This window comes from Choristoneura fumiferana, chromosome 6 (genome assembly GCF_025370935.1).
Source record: "Choristoneura fumiferana chromosome 6, NRCan_CFum_1, whole genome shotgun sequence".
Taxonomy (NCBI): Eukaryota; Metazoa; Arthropoda; class Insecta; order Lepidoptera; family Tortricidae; genus Choristoneura; species Choristoneura fumiferana.
This window is the reverse complement of record NC_133477.1, coordinates 20,080,083-20,105,121: the sequence shown is the minus strand read 5'-3', so window position 1 is coordinate 20,105,121 and position 25,039 is coordinate 20,080,083. Positions and strand designations below refer to the sequence as shown.

At 40.7% G+C, this 25,039-nt stretch overlaps 1 protein-coding gene across 2 annotated transcripts in view; it reads left to right on the top strand.

The window, feature by feature from the left end:
• Positions 1-15,132, top strand: part of LOC141429284 (sodium-independent sulfate anion transporter-like) — a 46,543-nt gene extending 31,411 nt beyond the window's left edge. For both annotated transcript variants that reach the window (XM_074089574.1, XM_074089575.1), the window contains exons 9-14: positions 8,786-8,947; positions 9,657-9,797; positions 11,950-12,095; positions 12,720-12,881; positions 13,717-13,870; positions 14,508-15,132. In XM_074089574.1, the coding sequence (XP_073945675.1) occupies positions 8,786-8,947; positions 9,657-9,797; positions 11,950-12,095; positions 12,720-12,881; positions 13,717-13,870; positions 14,508-14,545 (803 nt within the window). In that variant the 3' untranslated portion in view covers positions 14,546-15,132. The remainder of the gene's footprint in view (positions 1-8,785; positions 8,948-9,656; positions 9,798-11,949; positions 12,096-12,719; positions 12,882-13,716; positions 13,871-14,507) is intronic.
• Positions 15,133-25,039: the final 9,907 nt, after the last annotated feature.

Here is a 25,039-nt window from a genome sequence, read left to right as displayed (position 1 = left end):
TATAGCTTAGTTTGTAGTTTAGATGATTAAGCCTTAGTTTGTAGGTATAGGTTAAGTTGTTTTTTGTATATTACAGTTGAACTATGCGATTTATAACTCACCGTAGAACGTTGTCACAGTATCTACATAAATGTCATTATAATTTTCCTTGTTCTGGCATTGCGATGTGACGTGTTTGGTTACACAGAGTATCACGTTTGAGGTGATTAGATCCATGCTAAGGCTTAATAGTATTTAATACTAGCGTTTCCCCCAGCTTTGCACGCGTAAGCCAATAGGTTTAGCAATTGAATAGAAGTTCTGTCGACTTATCTATACGGGCACATTACTACTACATACAACAGGCCATCTTAAGTTTTTTACCTATACCGGTACAGTTTGTTAATAAGACTGACTTACGCTCTTTTGCTTTTGGCGCGTGACAGCAATGTAGCAATCCATTTAATGATTACAACGTAAACCAGTTGTGTTCTTGGCAACTAGTACTACCTATACGGTATGCTGTACTATATTTGTTGAGAACTAGAATAATGATAATGAGGTATAAGTAGTGTGCTCAGCTGCAACTTACATGGTATTTGCTATGCTTTGCTTTTCAAATTATATCAATACTATACTAGACTGTACTATACTAGACGCGTAAACTATTCGATCTGGTTACTATTGAAATTCCAAGATTTTACAAAATCCCGTGGGAAATCCCAAAATTTATATCGTAATCTTCATTGAGGTGTTGTGTTAAGAACAACTTCCCGTGGGAATATTGGAATAAAAGTAGCCTATGTGTTATTTCAGACATCCAGCTATCTACATACATACCAAATTTTATGTCTCTAAGCCCAGCGTAATCAGGCGCGCGGCAATGAACGGGTAAAGAGCTTTACAGACCGCAATGCAGGATAATGAATAGATTTCTTTTTCCCTGAAAGGCAACACTGGCATAGATCGCTCGTTTTTGGCTCGAAAATCGAACTTGTGATTTTTATTTTTTTTGCTTAATATACAAAATGTACACACCCAATAGCATATTTTCTCAAGTTTAAACGCGATTCCTAAGGTCAATTGCTTTAAAATTCCAGAGAAATAATGCGTTGTTTCGGAGAAACGTGTCAAAATGTGTTGTTGTGAGCGCCATCCTGCTCTTTCTCGTTTTTTGTCCCGTTCTGGCTTTGACTTTTATATTATAGATACTACTACTATTTTAGACGACCACATGGCTAGTGGTTAGAGAACCTGACTACGAAGCTTGAGGCCCGGGTTCGATTCCCGCGTCGGGCAGATATTTGTATGAAAAATACGAATGTTGTCTCGGGTCTTGGGTGTTTAATATGTATTTAAGTATGTATCTATCTATATAATTAATTATATTTATCCGTTGCTTAGTACCCATAACACAAGCTTTGCTAAGCTTACTTTGGGACTAGGTTAATTGGTGTGAATTGTCCCGTGATTTTATTTATTTTTTATTTTAGATAATAGGATCAGATGTGCCGGATCGTTAAAATGTATATCCGCGGATACGGCTCTTAACTTTCTTACTAATTGGGTGTCGGTGCGAGAGACCTTGAAACAATAGTTGACGCCACTAAATAAAAATTAATTTGATTGGAATTGAATACTTTTATTGTTACATAGAATTTTGATCTATGTATTGAAAATTAATAAGGTAAAAGATCCGCCAAAAAAGTAACAAATATGGATCTGTTTTTTCCCACGGATATATAGGTTCCTACCTATATCCTAAGTATATCATTCATATATAGTTGGGGTATTTTTTGTGAATCAAATCAAATCAGCCCACATCCACCCACTGCTGGACTTTGCCCGGCCCCAGTCTCATCTACAGCTTACCACCCGACTGTCAGATATCATCCGACCAACGCGGTCTGCCCACCGCTTTAGGATATAACGTGTTTTTTTGGAGTTAAGGCGAATGAGAGTCTCACCCGACCTAGATTTAAACTCTAGATCATTCTTGAACTCTCGGAAATACTTTGGATATTTCTGAAAGTTGCGATAGATGGCACCACAAGTCGTTATTGGTGTACGTAAGCGATTAAGATTATTGGCTGGTTGGACGGTTCCCCGGTATTCTAGTTGGTATCTATTTGTACATACACCTATCTGTAATCCCGTCCTGCAATCCGAAAATTACTTCTCTGTTCTTTCTGTGCAGGTGTGACAGTGGGGCTGACGTCTATACCTCAAGGCATCGCCTACGCCATCATAGCTGGTCTGCCTCCACAAGTAAGTCAGACTATCACCCCTTGACATGTATATCTACGATCTATATGTTACTCGACAGTTGCCAAGAATGGACAGGTTAGCATCCACCAGTGGCGTGATCTTCGACGTCGGTGGTCTACTTTGAAAGGTTGTCATGCGCTTCCATTCGTGATCTTCCGTTTGGACCATCATGACTGTATACATTTAAACATCCATACTTTAATATTATTAAATGCGAAAGTGTGTTTGTGTATTTCTATGTTTGTCCGCCTTTCACATCGAAACGAAGGGACGGATCGCCGTGATTCTTGGCATGGAGATAGTTTATGGGCCAGAGAGTGACATAGGCTACTTTTTATCCCGCAAAAATGCACAGTTCCCGAGGGAACAGCGCGCGATAACCGGAACGCGGGCGATACGGCTAATATGATGATGATGATTATGATAGACCTTTCTCCCCCAACGATACAATACAATACAATGACTCTTTATTGTGCACCAGAAATAGTAACCTGCTGTAAATGCTGCTGGTAGGTACTCGTAATAATCTGTTCTTCGAGCGATGTGGCGCGCGCGCCCATTTAGGGAATATTACTGCAATGTTCTGTCGCCAGAATGCAGTACTAGCACCAACCGTAAACAGTTTTTTGAATGTCTTAAATGTCTTTTAAATATCCGTAGAATGCCATGATATCATATTGTTTCAATTTTTTTTTTGAAATATAGCCCTGTTGGGGAATTTCCTTCGATAGCGAGAGAGAAATGAAGACACTCACCGAGTTTCAGGAACGCTGCTCCTGGGGGCCCCGGTGTTTGGTCGTCCACAGGCGTTATATCAGGCCTTGAGTACACTGATTTCTTTGTGTGCTAGATTTTTGAGAATTTTTTGGAATTGATTTTTGAGCGGAGCGGTGACGCTGCACGCACACGGCGGTAAGGCGGTTTTTCGAAGAGAGTTAAAATTTGATGTTGGCAGCACTGTCTTAGAGATGCTGCGTTTCGTTGTTCCTTTTTTAAAAGCGTTTGGTTCGTATCTACATTCAAACTCGTATCGATTCAGCTGAATAAAATTAGTTGGAATGACCATCTTGTGCTAGCTAGACGGTAAATATATAGAAACACGGAACAAGCCCTATCGTTACTATCAATGTAAATATCATTTTCACTTCTCATGCTCGTAAAGTTGGTGTTTATGCTGGATCTAGGCGACATAAAATTACTTTTTATGCTCTAGTGCATAAAGTAAGACAGCCACAAACAAAAAAGTTTCTATATTTTTTTTAAATAATTTTTATTTTATGTAAAACTCAAAAATCAACCAGACCAATCAAAATAAATCAATAAAACTAAAAATTTAATATGTAGAAATGCATGAAAAATAAAAGGTAGCTGGTAAGTGATCAATTGTTTCCACTGTTGCTATTTCATTTCCTTGCGATCGAAGTGAAAAGCAGAGTGTAAAACTCGAGCATTTAACCCAATATCCCATCGACATGTCTATCCATGGCTATATATGAACGCCTCGGGTAAAATGGCTCGTTTTATACTCTTGTTGTACAATCTACTATTATTGTGTTACTAATAAATATGTCATGATCCGTTATGGCGACAAAATCTAAAGAGAACTGACGTTGTCATGGCGGTTTGTTTACGGTTTGTGCTAGTGCCGCCCCCTGCACCGAGTTTTGCGTTATATTCCCTATCCTATTTGCTCTTGTTGATCTTCTAACTGCTTATATTCCAGGTGGGACTCTACTCGAGTATATTCCCAGGCTTCGTGTACATGTTGCTTGGCAGCTGTAAAGACGTGACAGTGGGCCCGACGGCCATCTTGGCGGCTCTGCTGGCCAAGTACGTGGCCAAGTCTGAGGCCTTCGCATACTTGGCGGCTTTTCTCTCCGGCTGTATTATAATGCTTTTGGGGGCGCTGCAGTTAGGTAAGTAAGTCTTGTTTTTTTGAGACATTGCTGAAGAAGGGAAGACAATGTTTTATTCGTGTAGAGCCAAACAAACTGAATCATATACCAGGGTGGTTTTAATAATCAATTTCACTATGATTTCCTTGATTAAAGTATGGGATGTCAACATGACATTAGTAGCCTTAAGGTTTGGGTGAAACTGAGAAACTGACACGAGCTTCTATGGGCGTGTACACGAAAAACAGGGTCGGTAATTCCATGTCGGTATTAAACGGGCCGGGAAAAAGTGCCAAATGTTCCACCCTGATACATGATTTCGTTCGTTATTGTTTTTTTTTGACAAGGGAAAAAACAAAAAAAAAATATTCCCGAATAATAAAACTAGATTAGATACTATTTGTTACAGTATATGCCTAGAATAAATTTCATTATGAATACAACTGAACGTAAACAGAAACTAGAGTATGGTTATTTTAGAGATCAGCTGTAAAATTATAATTTAACTACCCTGTTGCCCGCGACTCCGTTCGCGTAGAATTCGTTTATTCGTTCCACGGGAACTTTGCCAATTTTCCGGGATAAAAACTATTCTTATGTCCTTCATCGGTTCTCAAACTATCTATATACCGAATTTCATCTAAATCGGTTCAGCGGCTTAGACGTAAATATGTAACAAACAAACAGACTTATAAACTTTTGCATTTATAATATTGGTAGGATTTGACATGTGGTGGAGCCTTACTGTAACCACTTGCTGGCTGCAGTAAGAATGGGCCGGGACCGGGTTAGTACCACACTCCCGCAGAATACCGGCGTGAAATAGTAGTTTTGCTACTGTGTTTCTCTCCCCTCCCCCCTCCCCCCTTCCTCATTCCCCTCCCCTTTAGGCCGGCAACGCACCCGCAGTCCTAATAATGCTGTAGGTGTCCATGGGTGGTGGTGATCGCTTACCATCAGGTGACCCGTAGGCTTGTATGTCAGGCTGTTTGATAAAAAAAAAATGTGATTTAATAATAGCGATCAGTTTCTTAAGCAAAATGGCAGCCACTTAGGAGTTATTCGTTAATATTACAGGGTTCCTACTTGACTTTATATCGAAGCCAGTGATTAGTGGGTTCACGGCGGCGGCCGCGCTGCAGATCGGCGCTTCACAGCTCAAGTCTCTCTTCAGGATAACGGGTAAGCTTAGAGGTCTCTGCTCACTACACCGTATCGTAACATGACCGTAGTGTGAACGTAGCAAGCACGGCATGTTAAGTGCGTGCGTGGCACGCGACGGCGACGGCTGTAAATGTACTAGTTAGCATAGTTTAGCACTTTTCAATATACCGGGTGTACCGTCCTCGTCAGTCAACCAATAGAAACGCTTCATTTGCCTCGTGTGACTCCGTTCAGCTGTTTCCACCAAAGATGTTGCGAGGAATGTGTTTCCCATGAACCAAATTAACCAATAAGCTTCATTTACACATCCTCGCACAGCACATTTCTGGTGGAAACAGCTGAACGGAGTGACACGAGGTAAATGAAGCGTTTCTATTGGTGAAATATAGATGCATAGAAAAACCAGAAAAATGAGATCAGCGCCGGGAATCGAACCCAGGTCCTCGGCATTCCGTGCCACGTGCTATACCACTACACCACCACTGGACAGTGATACACACGAATTTCTCCTATGCACCACATATCTCAGCTGGTTTTTTTTCTTTGTTTTTTCTTATTTAGTCAGTTAAGCAGTGACACTAGCGACAGCCCTCATCGAGAAACTTTCGGCACCCCATTGGAACTAACAGCTCACCCGGACAAGAGATGTCGTTATTAAGCAATCAAATTAAGATTGTTTTTTTGGAATCTTTTTGTATTATTTTATTTCAATTCATAATTTTATTTCAAGTCATCCCGTAAAAGTAACAAAAAATTTGGAATTGAAATAAAAAATACAAAAAGATTCCAAAAAACCAATCTTAATTTCTATTGGTTAATGAAAAACATTCCTCGTAACGCATCCTCGCCTCGCAGATCTCTGGTGGAAACGGAGCCTTAGTATCGTATCGTTTTCATAGGTTCTTCAGGGAGCACATTCATACAGGCTGTTGTGAACTTCTTCAAGAACATCAGGACCGTCCACCTGTGGGACCCGGTCCTGGGGGTCTTCACCATCATCATCCTGTTGCTGCTCAAAGTGAGTAGGTATCCGCTGGCTAGTTAGTTAAATGATGGCAGTATTGTACCTACTGGCGGTTTCATTTACTGTCATTGCTGAATGAGGCGACAGACCAACGATATGGAATTTCCATTGCTACACTTATTCACTTTCATTTATTCAATTTGTCTGTTTGTAATTGATATGGTTCACTGAGCCAAAGAGTATATAATGCACTGAGCCACGTCACTTCTCCCTTTGTCTATGGTTTTAATTTTTTTTTCTCCGTCTGACTGGGGCAAAGGAACTGGCTCATGCATACATGTTTATTTAACGTTTAGGCTCCACAGAAAACCAGCGTTACTGCACATAATGTGCGGCAACACATGCTGAGTGGAGACCCTTTTTGGTATCCTCGTGCCGTGTCACCAAGTAACATAGTTTTAGTGCTAGTTCTAGTCTTAGTTTTAGGTGGTACTTATGGAGCCAAAATAAACCTTTCTTTCTTTCTTTCCATTGTAACTACCAGATCTAATAGTTAACGCGTGCGAAGCCGCGGGTAAACTCTAGTTGAGTTATATTTTATGATACCTATTCGGTCTAGTGGTGTGCACCGTTGTCCTACATTTCAGCGGGCAGCCATCGCGACGGACGCGTCGTCGGCGGCGTGGCGCGTGCGCGCGTCCGTCGTGTGCCAGCACGCGGTGCGCGCGCGCAACGCGCTGCTCGTGTTCGCGGCCACGCTGCTCGCCTACCTGCTCTATCTGAGGGACCGAGCGCCTTTTGCTCTCACTGGTGAGTCCCCTCCTCCCTCCAACTTAGGGCGTCCGATTCCTAAAAGTCATGTTCCAAAGGATAGGCAGTGCTACGTACGCGCGTCTTCAGTGATGCTTAGCACCTACCTGCTCTATCTGTGGGACCTCGCGCCTTTTGCTCTCACTGGTGACTCCTCTCCCCCCTCCAGCCTATTGGGCATCCTACGCTAGAACTTGTAGGTTCCAAAGGGCAGGCAGTGCCACGGACGCGCGTCTCTAGTGATGCTTATCGCCTACCTTCTCTATCTGAAGAATTTTACACCTTTCGCGTTGACTGTTGAGTTTAAAAGTAAGCAGCATTGCATGGGACTCCACCAAATGTAAAAAAAAAACGTTTGTTAATATGACTTTAATCCAAAAGACATCTTAGTTTAAATAAAGAAAAACTACATGCCGCAACTACCTGTTTTCCAGGTACAATAACGGGTGGTTTGCCCCATTTCGGCGTGCCCCCCTTCTCAACAGTGGTGGGGAACCAGACGCTGGACTTCCAGGACATGCTGGTGACATTCGGGCCTGAGGGGTTCGTTATGCCTCTGGTAGCTATCCTTGAGAGCATCGCCATCGCCAGGGCTTTTGGTGAGTGATTTTAAAGAGTTATGTTGATGATATCGTTCTGAAATTGTGGCTAGAAAAATAGTTTTTTTTTTACTTTATTTATTTGAAACGGGTAACGTACAAATTTGTCACATTAGCCCATAGGGCAAAACATTAACTAACCAGAAAAAAAATGTACATCTCACAATTCATGATAACTAATTTCTTGTCACATCAGCCAACCTGAAAAGCATTAACGCCATGTCTGAGGCCGGCTGAGCTAAAATACCCACAAACAAATTAGATTAATTTTATCTACATACATTTATCATAACTTCCCTATTTATATGTTCAGAAACGACTATCAAATGGCCTTTATTAAGAAACCTGGTATCTGCGGGTGCATCTTAATGTTCACATTAAAGTACAGTGCATCTTAATGTTTACATTAAAGTATCGGTAATACTTTTTTTAACAATGCATATCTGTACATATTGTAGAAAACTTATGACATGCATGTAGATAATAATTATTATTCAAAGTCAAAGTCAAAGTCAAGTCAAAGTCAGTCAAAGTCAAAGTCAAAGTCAAAATACAGGCCATATCTGAACATATTATAGAAAACTTATGATATGCATGTAGATAAAGTTATGTATGCGGCTATACATAATTAGGCATTAAAACACTCGTGTGATCTTATTATGAAACTCGCCTTCGGCTCGTTTCATAAAACCACACTCGTACTTTAATGCCTCTCATTATGCACCAGCCACATAAATAACTATTATGATTATGACAAACATGAAAATGAAATAGCTTTATTATCCCGATATTCTCACGCGATAGGGATAAAATCTTGAAATAACAACCACTGGGCTTAGAGTCACGAAATTCGGCGTGGTTGTTTTTAATGAAAACTATTTCGGGAATTCCCACAGGAATTTTTGTTTCTTATTTCACGCTGGAAATCTGGCACTGTTGTTTATAATGCAACGTCAATAACGACCACGATTTAATTATTGGGAATTCCCACGGGAATTTTGTAAATCCCGGAATTTCAATTCAACTGCTGGATCTAATGATTTACGCGTGCAAAGCCACGGCTAAGCACTAGATTATAGTTCATTCGTACTTTATCTTGGTTCCAGCCGGCAGTAAGCCAGTGGACGGCACTCAAGAGATGCTGGCAGTGGGCGCTTGCAATATCGTGTCTTCGTTCTGCCAGAGCATGCCAGCTACTGGCTCGTTCACTCGCACGGCGCTGAACCATGCCAGTGGCGTCGTCACGCCGGCCGGGTCCATGTTCAAAGGTACACTAATACCCAGAACGGTATGTCAATGAAGATTTCTTTTGATTTCGAATGTCCATAATACCTTGACAAGTTCGTATGTCACACTTGGTAGAACCCTGTCGCAGGAAGCCTCTGCTGCCTTTATCAGGATTTTTTTGATACGTGCAACAAATACGTACTGCAACAGGGTTCTAAAGTACGGCCGCGGGACACGAAGAATTTCGCATTCGTACAAATTCATCTGTGTGAGCGCGATGGCAAATATTTACGCGCGTGCAATAGAGATACATAGTGAAAAGGTCATTATACGGAATTCTTCGTGCTCCGCGATCAGACTTTACCGAGTGTCACGTACAACTTGTCAAGGTGTAGTTGTTTAATTACATTACTACTACAAAAAAGCCGTGGTGGCCGAGTCGTTTGACCTATGGCCTCTCAAGCAGAGGATCGTGGGTTCAAACCCCGGCTCGCACCTCTGAACTTTTCGAAATTCATGTGCGGAATTACATTTGAAATTTACCACGAGATTTACGTTGAAGGAAAACATCGTGAGGAAACCTGCACAAACCTGCGAAGCAATTCAATGGTGTGTGTGAAGTTCCCAATCAACACTGGGCCCGCGTGGGAACTACTGCCCAAGCCCTCTCATTCTGAGAGGAAGCCTATGCCCAGCAGTGGGACGTATATAGGCTGGGATGATGATGATGATTACTACTATCTTTTTCAGCATTGCTGGTGCTTCTATCAGTGACGCTGCTAACGAACGCGTTCTACTTTATCCCGCGAGCAGTTCTGGCAGCAGTCATTATGGTAGCCATGGTGTCCCTAGTAGAACTGGACATCCCGCGACGGCTGTGGCGGCATAGCAGTACGTACCTTGCAATGAGGGCTATCGTTTTTTGTCTTTCTAGATGGCGCCACTGTTACGTGAGATCTTTAAGTGTGGCTTTCAAAGTCCGTTATTACGGGCGTGAAAACAAAGTTAAGATTAAAATCATATTTAATACACCTTAAAACCGTACCATAAAAATATCGAGCATGCCACAGTGTTGCATAGTCCCCGTTTTGTTCGGAAAAAAGGGAGGACAAAGGTTTTCGAAATACAAAACTGTCTCAAAACACAGACATTCATTGCCCCGGAACGCATATTTGCCATAATTAATTTCAGATAATGCAAAATATTCACAAAATTATTCTTATTATAAATAAACCCGCGTAGCTCACCCAAAAACTATGAGATTTGACATTTCGGAGACCTCACGCTACACTAGCGCCGCTAGCGGCGAATTCATACGCGATACTCATTCATTGATGCACTCCTGTGACCCATTTAAGGAAGCTACAAGTTACAATTTACAAACGGTAGTCTCTTTTCAATGCATACTGTTAAACAAAGACTACCTGTTATAAATTGTAACTTGTAGCTTCGTGAAATAGCGCACTGGTCGCTTCTGTAGGTAGAGTCATTCACGATGACGCGTGCCGTGGTTCTTATTACAATGTCATTAATGGCTAATTTTGACAAAATCACGCGTCTTCGTGGATGTAGGTATATCAGTGATTGTGCTTATGAACGCGTGCCACTACTTCCTCCGTCGTCGAATTGGTCGGCTGTGGTGCCACAGCAGTAAGTGCCTCGCAACTGCTGAATCCCTGGTCGCTTCTATCAGTGACTTTGTTCATCTACTTTTTAATCCTTGGTCTAGCTTGACCGGCTGTGTTGGCACATTAGTAAGTCCCTTGAGACTGCTGTGCCCCTAGTCGCTTCTATCAGTGACCGTTCATCAGCTTAAAATCTAAGCGGCAATGAGGGCTATCGTTTTTTGTCTCACTAGATGGCGCACTGTTGCGTGAGGTTTTTAAGTATGGCTTTCAAAGTCTGTTATTAGGGCGTGAATACAAAGTTTAGATTAAAATAATATTAATACACCTAAAAACCGTACCATAAAATATCGAGCATGCACAATGTTGCATAGTCCCCGTCTTGTCGAAAAAGGGAGACAAAGGTTTCCGAAGACAAACTTCTCAAAACCGACATTCATTGGCCCGGACGCATATTTGCCTAATAATTTCAGATATTGCAATATCACAAAATTATTCTAATTATAATAAACCCGCGTAGCTCACCAAAACTATGAGATTTGACATTTCGGAGACCTCACGCTACACTAGCGCCTCTAGCGGGGAATTCATTCGCGATAGCCCTCATTACACTGAGTCGATCGCCGCATGCTAACACGGTAGTCGGCTGCATTCGGCGAGCGACAGCTGGCACTGCCTTAATATGGCCGCCGCAGTAGACGGACAGACTAATGTAACCAACATTCGTTCGACGAAGTAGTTTGAAACAAATTCGGCGACCGCATTAGGTGAACGACGCAGTGTAATTGCCGCTTTATGACCTTTGTTGAGCTTGGCCGGCTGTGGTGGCGCAAGGCAACAGTAAGTGCCTCGCGACTGCTGCGCCCCTGGTTGTTTCAATCAGTGATTGTTCATCTGCCTAATTGTGGCTCCACAGCAGCCTCTCGACTGCTGCATCTCTGATCGCTTCTATCAGTGACTGTTCATCTACTTAACTAATGTTTTGTCTATCTTGACCGGCTGTGACGGCGCACCACTAAGTGCTTCGGGACTGCTTTATCCCTGGTCGCTTCTATCACTAATTTTATTCATCTTCATCCATGTACGGGGATGTGTCTGTTGCGAGAAACGTATTTCGTCACTACTTTGAAAAAATCGCGGATCTCAAATCAATACGTCAACAAAATTGAACCTTGACCCAATTGTCATAAAGTGCACTCAGAAAAGTTATCCATTTTGAGATACGAGTTTTTTTAAAGTAGTGACGATTTGTCATGAACCTAGTAACGCTTCGTTTACGCATCCTTGCTCAGCGCAGCTCTGATGGAAACAGCTCGGTGGAACGAGGATGGGTAAATGAAGCGTTTGTCTATTGGTACGTTCTTCGCAACGCATCTTTGCAGCATTGACTAGTTGTTAATTATTTCCCCTTCTCCCAGAACTAGAACTGCTAGTTTACAGCGCCACGGTAGTGGTGGGCTGTACGTGCGGCCTGGAGTATGGTATCGCGGCGGGAGCCGGCGGCGACGCGCTGAGGGCGTTGGCGACCTCGGCGCGACCCAAACTGCACCCCGTCGTGTTTAAGGTAACTCCTGGGCATTCATGGTTTCCTGGTACTTTTAAGGTTAATGCTGATTTTGTATTTGTTTTACTACGAAATTCGATGATAAACTTCGTATCGTGCAGTTCCGTTCGCGCCATTAGTAATTTCAAAGTCTAGCTGGATCGATTTTCTTGAAAAAATTTGCTATGAATCAACGCAAAAAAAAACACTTTCACGCATAAGAACGGCATCGAAATCCGTCGATCCGTTTGAGAACTACTGATCCACAGACAGACAGACAGACGAACATAGGCGTCAAACTAACAACACCATTATTTTCATCACACTTGCTCGTAGTGTCGTAACATGCAGGCTACCTTGGCTGCCAAGAGTGCGCTCTTGGCTCTCGGTGCTATCGGCAAGTTTTGAAAAAATATTAGTTTTTCTGTTACAAATATACAATTTTACTCGCAAATGTGATGAAAAACATTGTATGTCGCACGGGCGGTACTAGAATTACGAATATCGACTTATTAAAGCCCTCAGTCTTTGACTTCGGGCTTCTAATAGACTCTCGTTCGTAATTCCTTATTTACCGCCCTTAAGACACAATGTGCTATTTTGGGTCGGAGTTAAAAAGATTACAAAACCACTTTTTACCCACAGGTCGGCAACCAATCGTGCATATCCCTGACGTTGTCGGGGTCCCTGAGCTACGCAAGCGCGGAGCACTGCGCGCGCGCACTGCGGCAGCTGGCTCGCGGGACGCCGCTCGTCATCGTGCTCGACGGGCGACTGCTGACCACTCTCGACTTGGGCGTGGCTGAGGTTAGTTCTGTCCCTCATACACGCAACGCAGTCGCTCACGGACCAAGAAGCGCGCTATCCTGGTATGCCTTACTTACTCATGATCGCCTGGTAATTTTGAACTCATTGTATGTGACGACTCTCGACTTGGGCGTGGCCAAGGTTAGTGCTTTTCCTCACATACTAACACGTTCCGTATATAACCCTATTACTCTCCCTCTCGCGGACCAAATGCGCGCTATCTTGGAGTGTCTTATTTAGTCATGATCGCCTGGTACGTTTGAACTCGTTATATATGTTGCTGGCGCTCGTCATCGTGCTCGACGGAAAACTGCTGACGACTCTCGACTTGGGCGTGGCCGAGGTTAGTGCTGTCCCTTACATACTAACCCATTCTGTATAACGCTATTACACTCCCGCTCGTGGACCAAGTAGCGCGTTTTCCCGGAGTGTCTTATTTAGTCATGATCGCTTGGTACTTTTGAACTCATTGTATATTGCTGGCACCCGTCATCTGCTCGACGGGCGACTGCTGACGACTTCGACTTGGGCGTGGCTGTGGTTACTGCTGTCTCTCATACACGCAACGCAGTCTGTATAGCGCTATTACTCTCCCGCTCGCGAACCAAAATGCGCTATCCCGGAATGCCTTATTTACTCATGATCGCCTGGTACTTTTGAACTCATTGGAAATATGTAATTAGTTAGCTCCCGCGGGATGGGATATCCATCACCGAGTTCTACGCGGATGAAGCAACAGCTATTCTTATATTTTATCTTGCGTATCCTGTCTTATAAGCAAAATTTGTAAGTCTGAAGTATCCAAATAAATTACACGATGATGATGATATTCCAGAGCCTGGTAACGGCGCTGGTAGATTTGGGCAAGCAACAGCACCGCTGCCTGCTGTGGAACTTCCCGATGCACCTTCAAAGGCTGCTGCTGGAATTGCAGCCGAGTTTCGAGGATAACTTCGTGACTGGACCCAGCATAGACCAGCACATATTAGGTGAGTTACACAGTATAGCTGCTTACAGACGGGTACCTTAAAGGTCTCTATCCACTTCACCGTATCATATCATATACCGGGTGGGTCCTGTAACAGGAGCAAAAAATTAAAACACAGGTTCTGCTACTCAAGTGGAACTACTTTAGTTCTGCAACTTTCAAAAATCAAGTAATTTTATCATTATGTTTATTCCAAACAAATTAATTGGTATTTTCAATGTACTTGTAATTGAATAGATCAAAGTATTTTTGTCTAGCTATTTTATTATTTACAATACTTAATTTAATTCCAAATTATAAATAATTTATTTTCATACTAATAATTCTCCTTTTTTGCACTGCCAAAGGCTTCTACTGCGAATAAACCATCAATTTGGCTATTATCTTCTTTGGCAAATGTATGGAATGTCAATATGACATTAGTAGCACAAAGGTTGCACCCTGGTATTTGATTCAGTTTCCTCGAATGTACACTTACAATTTTTTATGGAGCCCTCGATGAGCTTATGTTTAATGTATAAACATAATGAAGCATCGACTATGATATTGATCTTTTGAAATCCCTATTTCTAATTTACTAGTAATTAAAGTTTTAGTAATTTATTTTATTAATGTATTAACCATTTTTAATTTTTCAGGTTTAGAAGTCCAAAGAATAACGACGGTTACCTTCTAAACTAAGCTGATTTGTGACGTAGTACAGTCGTTTTAGTAAAAATAAAGATGAAACTTGAGTACTTGTGGAATCTATAAAATTGTCATAAGAATCCATTGACATCTATGTACCTTACGGCACTAGACTGGCTGTTTGGAACAAAACGCGCGGCGCATCAATCATCAACATTATTTTTACACAACTCTGCCACGGACGTCAACAAACTATAGTAAAAGGTTCACAAATCCGCGCTGTGAACAACTGTTGTGCGCCATTTTGATGTAAAAAACATGCAGCCTATACACAGATGTCGATGTAAGAATCATTTATTTTATATAATTTCAATTAAATGCAATTTATTCACGGTACTTACATTCATATTTAGGTAAATAGGATTTTTCATTTAAGTTGACGTCCATTGTGTAAATGTCATCGCTATGTAGGTATCTATTAACTTAATTAAGCGGAAACTTAAAAAATATTTTAAAAACTAGACATTCCTAAGAGTACTGTTATAACTTGATCTTACTAAGAAATATTACGAATATTTCTTAAAATTATGTGATAGTATTGTTAAATGTTATGCTGTTTAATATATTTTATGACGTAAAAAATATTTTCATTTTACTCTCCCCTTTTCCCAGTTTCACTACATTGCGATATTTGTTTAATCAATTAAAACAGACTAAAAACAAACAACAACAGGCAAACAGATGCAAACAGTTTTGTTAAAATTTTTGACTTATTTTTCATACGGTTTGTGTATGGGTCGATCGTTACGAATTGGACACAAATTTTTTAAGGGGATTGTTTGTATTTGTATTTGAATCAAGTAAGAACCAGGGATGTAACGGATGTGGTTTTATCGAAACCAAATGTTTTCAATTTAGTTTATCAGAACCAGAAACAGAATCAGAACCGAAAACGGAACCGGAACCAGAATCGGAGCCTGAGTGATAGGTGGACGAGATGTTGCAGCACGTGGCAAGCGGGGCGATAAGCGAATGGCTGGTATAAACCTGTTTGTTTTTGATGTACGCCGCTCATGGCCCGCCGCCGCGCTAAGCATTGACATACGATGTAACTTCCGTTTTAAAAGTAACGGAACCGGAACCGAAACGGATGTATATTCAAACGCAAGTTCCGACTTAACGGAAACGGAACCGGAGCTCCGTACAATCCCTGTTAAGAACCACCGCAAAAAAAATCGCTTTCACGTAAAAAAACCGCACCGAAATCCATGCATCCGTTTGAGATGCCACAGACAGATATTGGTGTTAGGGTTATGTGTTTGACCCGTGTGTATGTATGTATGCATATGTATTCCTATGTCCTCTCGTAACTACTCAAGATACGTCATTGGATTCGTCTTGATGACGCGAGCGACACTGGGTAGGTACATGAAATTCCTGAAAAATCAAAATGTCGCATTTTTAGCGCCAAATTGTGTTTTAAAAAAAAAACAATCTTATCGAGTAGGGTATCAATCAAATGAAAGCTAATAATTAGCCCATTCTAAATATATATGGGTTATAATTGTTTTAATCTTACATTTTCACAGAAAAAGTGTGTAATAAAACATTTTTTTTTAATCTAGCTAACTTATTTATTCAAATCAAAAGTAGTTATTCAAATCGTGACCAGCTCAAAAATTCTTAGTAATAATGGGTCCCGACTGTTGAACTTTAAGCACAGAATATAGTCTTGCGTTTAGCCACAATCACGCCTGATGGAAAGCGAGGATGAGGCCTACGATGGAGCACGCTTGCCACTCACACAACAACACTATAGATATTAACAGAGTTCTAGCCCACTAGACTTGTTTTCTTCTTTTTGGTATTTGGTAAGGCAGTCGGGTTTTTGATTTTTAAAATTTTTGCATCGAGGGTTAAAAACAAAACATCAAAGCTACTTCTAATAAAATTCAAACTGTATTATCGCGTTTATTCCTATACAAAAGCACTTACTCTCCGAGTCTCCAGTAATGGTAACAAGTGTTGCTGCAGATATCGATGCTATATCGGGATAGAAAGCCATATTGGGAGCGTCATCGGTGCAGCCAATAACAGACACGACTTGTCTTCCTCTGGTCGCAGGACGAGTCCTTCGGTGGTGCGAGTCATAAGCTTAGAACGGTACAGTCGAGTTCATAAACTTGTAAGCAAAAATTCAATCAAAAATATCAGAACACGCTTCTACGCCGTTAACAATAGAGTCGTTCATATATTTGATCACAAATATTTAACCGACTTCAAAAAAAGGAGGAGGTTATCAATTCGGTTGTATTTTTTTTAATGTTTGTTACCTCAGAACTCCGTCATTTATGAACCGTTTTGAAAATTTTCTTTCTTTCGTCCAGGAATGCTTTCCATTAGGTCCCATAAGCACCAAATCAGGATCTGATGATTGGATCCTAAGGAAATCGAGGGAACTCTTCAAATGTTGTAGGAACACCTATGGTAATTGGATATATTTAATAGCAACACGTGCATTTGCTCTTGAAAATCATCATTTGATGAAGTGGAACTGATGACCTCATCACGATCCAGCAGGAGTGGACCTTTAGTCGTCTACCCCACCTACATGCTATACATTGGGCTTCAATCACTCCTGCTGGCTCGTGCTGAGGCACCGACTTCAGACTGGTAGAAAATTATCATGGTTTTTTGTAGTCGGTTAAATTTATTGTTATAAATTTTTGCTCACAAGTTTATGAACTATGGATTGTCCTCCCCTCCTTCTTTGTCAGATATTCTTGACAGAGCCGTCGTGGTTACGTAGCACGTCGAACAATTCCACGCCAGTTGTCCCTGGCCGTCGCTTCTCTGGCGCAAGTGTTGAGAGGAGTATTTGTTAGGGCTTTTATCTGGTCAGTCCAGCGCATGAGAGAACGTCCTCTTGATCTTCCCATTTACCCTTCCCTGCACCACAAGTCGCTCTATAGAGTGCTCCCCATGTCCAAAATATCGGAGGACTCCACTCTATTGTACCGATGCCTTATAGTCTAACACACTTGTAATCATAATCGTTTTCACCACTTCTTGATGTCACAGGGTATAGGACGAAGGTAGAAAGAGATGGGGAACACGATCGCGAAGATCAGAGCGTTAGACAATATGGTCTCAGATCTAGTGAAACTCAAAAAAACAATCATAATTTGATTGCTTAGTAGCGACATCTCTTTTCTGGGTGAGCGGTTAGTTCCGAAAGAGTGTCTCTTGACGAAACATAGATGTCGCTAGAGCTGCTGCTTAAGTAGTATAGTAGAAAAGCAACCTGAGATATGTATGCATAAGAAAAAATCGTGTCTAGATTCCTGTCCAGCAGTGGTGTAGGGGATAGCACGCAGCACGGATAGCTGTGCACCTGGGTTCGATTCCCAGTGCTGGTCTCTTTTTCTGGTTTTTCTGTGCATCCATGTCTCAGTTTGTATTTTCGATATGGTTTCACGGGATACCCGTAAAAGTAACAAATTTGGAGTCGAAATAAAAAATACAAAAAGACTCCAAAAAATAATCTAGTGAATAATGTTTTTCCATTGTATTTTGTCGGATATGTTCGTATTTATCTTGCTATCTCAATCAGCTTCAGTAAACGTCACTAAGCTAGTTGAGAAAGGAAGATAAATGAACTTGTCAGATAAAATACTATGGAAAAACATTATTCACTAAGGTACTTACATCTGTAAGCACGCGTGCAATTTCGTGTCGTCACAGTGTGTGCGAGTAGGTATGTTTTTATGTGTTGTAATCACATTGTATTTTATTATTGCGTTATAACACATATACAAAATTTAAAAAACTACTATCTAATCTACTTACTATTTATTTATACTTTTCTTTTTTTCCTTCCTAATGTTACCTCTTTAGCTTGATGCGTTGTTATCGTTCTATGCCGAAATAAATGTTCCACTTTCCAAATTTTTAGGCGTAAATTACAATCCTTACAGTTTCGCCTTTTTCTCTCCGTCCGCCGCTGCGTCCGTGTCGCATGGAGCTTAGAGACAAGTTGGTGCTAGAATGTATGTAGCGATGTATGAAATAAGTATATAGAGACCTATGCCTGAGATAAGAGATGTGGGTAAAGACTGTAAATGAGTATGTATGTAGGACGAGTGGAAAGGAGTATATAGCATGACGTATGAATGAGTATAAGAGATATTATATGATATTAAATGTAGAATAGGGGATTTGCTTAGCGACGGAAAAGGCCATTAGATTTGGTTAGTTTTTGGAATTTTGAATTATTTTATTTTACTTTAAAAAGTGGTTTTTCTTCAATTTATAAATAATATGTCGACCACGCCTACAAAATGTATAGTAAGTACTCGTATATTGTGTTGTTCTCACTCGCTGCAGCCGATGGCTTGCGCCGCTAACCAGTGTTCCCGTCGTCTCGAAGCCCGCGATCCCGACCATTTACTTTAAATAGTAAACAGGACTCAAGGATTTTGTCTTTGTGCTTCGTTTGCTGCTGCATGGAGGAAAGTAACTTGCTAAGTCCTTTTGCAGCTTTGCTGGAAATTTATCACCATCAAACCTGAGTAATTTTTCATCATCACCAGCCGTAGCATGTCCACTGTTGGACATAGGCCTCCCCCATAGACCTCCAGTTGCTTCGGTTGGAAGCGGCCTGCATCCACCGTGACCGTGAACAACCGTCCATCTCGTTGGTGGACGTCCTACGCTGCTCATACCGATCCGTGGAACTGCGACGCTAACGCTCAATAAATCGTTAAAAATAAAAATAAATAGATGGATCAATATCGAACTCGGAAATTTTGATTTCTTATTTTTACAAGCTTCTATTTATTTTCACCTGTCCCGTTGTCTGTCTGTCTGTCCGTTTGTCTGTCTATTTGAATCAAATCTCGCAAGTTAAATTTGACCAACTTCCAGTAGTCAGATTGACTTGAAATTTGGAATACTTATGTTAATCACGTGACAATACAATAATCTAGTAGTTACATCCTGGTAGTCCAGCCAGGATCGTCTCCGCAGGACTGAACACTTTAACGGTTAATATCACGACTTGAAATTTGGTAGGCAAATGTAGTTTTAGACGACCAGATGGTCTAGTGGTTAGAGAACCTGACTACGAAGCTTGAGGTCCCGGGTTCGATTCCCGTGTCGGGGCAGATGTTTGTATGAAAAATACGAATGTTTGTTCTCGGGTCTTGGGTGTTTACTATGTATTTAAGTATATATCTATCTATATAATTATATTTATCCGTTGCTTAGTACCCATAACACAAGCTTTGCTAAGCTTACTTTGGGACTAGGTCAATTGGTGTGAATTATACCGTGGTATTTAATTTAATTATTATAGTTTGGGTAACAATGCATGTACAGTCCAAAAAGTAAAGTCAGCAAATAAAGCTTGTATTAGAAATTAAAATTTTATGGTTAGGGTTATTTGTCATAGAGTCGTCAAGCGATATAAAACGGGACAAGGTTAACCGCATGTGAAGACGTTACAACACGCTGGAGTAAGCGTGTTTGGGACTGCAGACCTCGGTTAGGCCGACAGAAGAAGTGTGGATAGGGTAGACCGTCTGCCCGATGCATCGCGATGGTTCGACCGACGACATACTTAAAGCCCAGGCTAACAACAACCCTAAAAAAACTACTAAAAGTCTCTACCCATTACCGTACTAGCAACGTGTCAGGCAAATAGTAGATTGTACAATAAGAGCATAAAACGAGCCATTTTACCCGAGACGTTCATATAGCCACCAGAGCCGGTACGGCGAGGGCGGATAGACACATCGAGGGGAAAATGGGATTAATGCTCTAGTTTTACACTCTGCTTTTCACTTCGATTGCGAGGAAATGAAATAGCAACAGTGGAAACAATTGTTCACTAACTAGGTAAGTACCGTTTATTGCTCATGCATTACTATAGCTTTATTTTATTTTATCGATCTATATTGACTGATTTTTTAGTTTTATGTAAATTAAAAATAAAATAAAAAATATACTATGTAGAAACTTCTATGTTTGTGGCTGTTTACACCTGATTGCCTTGGTCTTAGACGAAGATTTTACTTTATGCACAAGAGCAAAGAAGTCATATTTATGTCGCCTAGATCCAGCATAAACACGAACTTTACGTGCATGAGAAGTGAAAAATATTACCTTGTAATTTTCTCTCTGTATATCTGTTTTCTGTAGACTATGCCCACTAGCACCTTTCGTAAAAAAACCGTTTCCGTCGCGTGTCATGGGTTTGACATTCCGTTCATGCCACTTTCCTATTAGAGCGGTCAGATTATCCGATCCGTCCGATATCGGTATCAGACGCCGATACGATATCGGGGCAAGTAAAATGTATGAAATATGTACCTACCTGTGTTTCATATTGTCCGCCCCGATATTGGATATCGGAGCCGACACCGATATGTTGGCGGCACCATCGGATGCCCGTGGGCTGTCGGGCGATAATGTTTGCATGTGTGTATACATCTAAATTGCCTCTGTGTGTGTGCACTAAGCTACGGAGCAAATGGCCGGTATCGGAACGATTTTGTCGGAAATATGTGAAAATAGCACATGGTGTCGGCTATCGGGTGTCGTCCATCGTAATCCGACACCGATATCGTATCGGATAATCTGACTAACATAACCAACAAAAAGTTGGAAAACCCCCGACTTTGTCACTTCAAAGTTCAATATCTCAAAAACGCCTCAACCGATTTTGATAAAACATGTCTAAGAACCATTGCCAGAAACCCTGCTTCCAAATAAAAAAAAAACTGCATTCAAATCGGTCCACCCGTTTAAGAGCTACGGTGCCACAGACAGACACACAGCCGTCAAATTTATAACATTTTACCAGTCGGGGGTTAAAAACGCTCTAAACGGTCATTGCATGGTACGGTGTAACCTTAAACTAAACTCGCTTGCTAGCTCCACCAGCCAGTACTCGCTCCAGCACTCACCCCGCCGCCGTTTCAAACGCGCCCGCGCACTAAATCCCGGTTAAAATTCAACGAGTTAAGCCAGCCTGAGTAATGGCCGCCATTCCAATGCGACGTCTGTAATGTTTCGGAAATAATCCGATAAACGTTACATAATTTGTTACGAACCGAACCGCTTAATTCGCTATCTGTGATTAGCGAAAGCCTCCGCTTATAATCGTATTCGCGATTTCTCAGATTATGTGAAAATAATAGATCATCATCTTCATCATAAGTCGCCACAATGAACGACTACTCTCCACTTGAGTCCATCGGTTTTCCGCAACTTTCACGATATCGTCAGTCCACCTAGTGGGCTTGCCAACGCTTTGTCTTCCGGTTCGTGGTCGCCACTCGAGGACTCTTCTCCCCAATGGAAAATAATAGATGGATAGATTCAATCTTTAAATCCCTGCTGAGCTGGCAACGTTGCATTTTTGCATCTCGATTATTCCCATAAAAGTTGAATGAAAATAATAATGTTGTCTGATAGAACACTTCTTAATATATACGTTAATGTGTTTACTCCAATACAGCCAATATAGGTGTTGCAGTTGTTATGGGCGGTGGTGATCTCTTACCACGCAGGAGCCCACTTGCTCGTTTGCCATCCAGTTGAATAAAAAAAAAATATTCGTTATAGACTGTTATTTTCTTTAAAAACCGGTCATAACATTAATTCGTTTTTAAGGATATAACACACAATTAACATATTAAGAAGTGTTCCAGAAAACATTTTTAATTTCCATTCAATTTTATGGGAAAAGCGAGAAGAAACTAACAGAAATACAACGTTGCCAGCTCAACAGGTATGAACGCTGTTAATAACTACAAATACGCTTAGTAAGTACCTAACGCATTGATTAATTTATAAATTTAAGAGAGCCATGCGAAGAATAGGCGTTGGCTCAGTGCATGTACTGCAGCTATGGATAGTCCCAGTAATAGAGCGGTAAGGTAAACGTCCTACTGCTCGACTGGCTATTGCCTGAAATATGACACCCTCTCACCAACTGCTAATGATATTAGTATTTTTTGCTACAGTTGTATAACAGGGTTAAAAAAAAGGTGAGTGGCGTGAGTGTGAGCTCTAGCGAACATTGTAAGAAAAAGACCCCACGAGCTTTTTTTGACTTACTTATACAACGTTATGCATACAATACTTTTCCTTCGACTGGGTATAATTACAATACAAAATTAATTAGATAAATAGTAAACTTTAAACGTTTTCATACTTTAGTAAAAAGTACGGCAAACGCAAAGAGAAGGTAAACAACAATAAACAAGTGAGAAATATGAAAATGTCTAAATTTGTCTAAGTTAAATTTTGTTTTGATTAACATTTACTTGCCTGTGACGATGTTAAAAATAAGCGTACTTATGTTGCCAGGCTATGGATTATGTTCGGAAAGTTTTTATTCTGTATAAAAACCATATAAAATATGTAACTGGCTGCACTTTAGCCTGTCCGAACGTAAGAATTAAGAAAAAAAAAGTAAGTGGTTGCAGTATCGTTTTAGCGGGTGACACTATTCCCCGGACGTACAATACCGACTTGGAAATACCGACATGATATTTTGTGACACGCCCATAGAAACTCTTGTCAGTTTGATACCAGTTTGTACGGGTGTGTACACGAAATATCGGGTCGGTATTTCCATATCGGTATGTATTGTCCGTGTCGGTAAATAGTGTCACCCGTTTTAGTAACATTACGATACAGCAGGGCTACTACGAAACTCGAAACTCGAAGTTCGTGTCGTGCGTTCCCTCTGACACTTATACTATTTAATACGAGAGCGAGAGTGCTGCAGTGCTGTTATGTGGAATAGACAATATAGACTTTTCCAGAATCTTGTTATGTATGCTGTTAGATTAAGTTAATCACAGATTACAGTATAGGAGTAGAAAAAAAATAAGGTGCCAATTACTAGGACAGTGTCCAGAACTCGGACGTTTACCTTGAATTTTTATTATGAGTTTAGCCCTGTTCGCCGAAACAGATGGTACTTATGTGGGGTAACTTAATGGAGTGTATGAAGCGGGATACTTTCAACTGTCAAAATTTTATAAGTCATAATAATGTTTGTCATAATAATGTTTGTCATAATTATTGTTAGTCATAATTTTTTTCCCGCTGAAACCGTACATTTTTCATTATTTTTTAAACAGTCACCTGTAGAATTCTATAGGTTAGGTTAGGTCTGTTTTATAACAATTCTGAAAACTAAATTTATTCAGAGAAAGAAGGGTTATGTCAAACATTACATTATGACAAATATTATAATTTAGTGTAGTGCTAGAATAGTGACTAGTGAATAAAAATGTTTGCAGTGCACAAAAGAACACATGAACATGTCTTCCTCTTAAGATACTAAGAACTGCCAATGGACATTTTCTTAGATTAAATTCTGACTGGATAGTTTAAGTAAAATGTAAAGTAAAAATGTAACACTTAGCAGAAATAAACTTTTCTATCTATCTATTTATCTAAGTTAAAGATAAATTGCTTATTAGCCTAGATAGGCTAGATTGTAATGTAATAAAGCACCTTATTAAGCGCTTTATAAATAAAAAAAATGACAAATATTACACTATGACTAACAATTTTCTATATAGACCCGTATGAAGCTCCCGATCTGCGCTGACCTTGCGTGGTAGTTACAGCCAACGCCCATTCTGAATGAAGGCCTGTTCACTACAGTGGATCATGTACAGGCTGAGATAGGCTCTAGAAAATTTAAGGAGTGTGTAACATATACCGCTAGCGCCAAATTGTACGTAATTAATTATGCAATGTTTTTGTTCTAAAAAATATAATAAAGTCAGTTATACTTTAATCTATCCACGGGCCAGCATCGTTCGCAAACTCATCAAAATCAAACACAAATTCACGAACCCCGAAACCCCTTTGGTTACCGATCTTGTAAATCTGTAATAAGTTCTAATAAAGAGCCCGCTATATACGTGAGCCGTTAAATTTTGCTTTACAATCCTACCAATATTATAAATGCGAAAGTTCGTGTGTGTATGTGTGTGTGTGTGTTTCTTACTTCTTCACGCTAAAACGGCTGGCTGATTTGGATGAATTTTGGTATGTGTACGATCTTTATCCGGATTTACCGTAAAACTCGTGGTGCATATGCAAAGTAATTTCGCATATGAATTTCTAAAAACTTAGTTGCGAGACCGAGCTCCAACCCATGGCTTTCTGCCGAGAGAGAACCTGTGAAGAAACTCAATGGTGTGTGAAGATCCCAATACTCGAGTAAGGGCAAGCTGTCTCGTTCTGAGAGGAGGCCTGTGTCCTGCAGTGGGACGCATATAAGTAGACCGAGATGATGACGCTGACAAAGATGCGATGAGAAATTGCTTGCGGCGAATGAGAAAGAAGAAGAAGAAGAACAAAGAAGAGAAGAATGAGAAGTGTCTTGCAGCGCATTCTTCTTGAAACTTGATGGTCTTTCCGAACATGTAAAAGAGCCCATTGCGGTCTACTTGTAGAATAAATGCTTTGATTATTTTTTGATTGATTGTTGATGTTCAGCTTTTGTGCT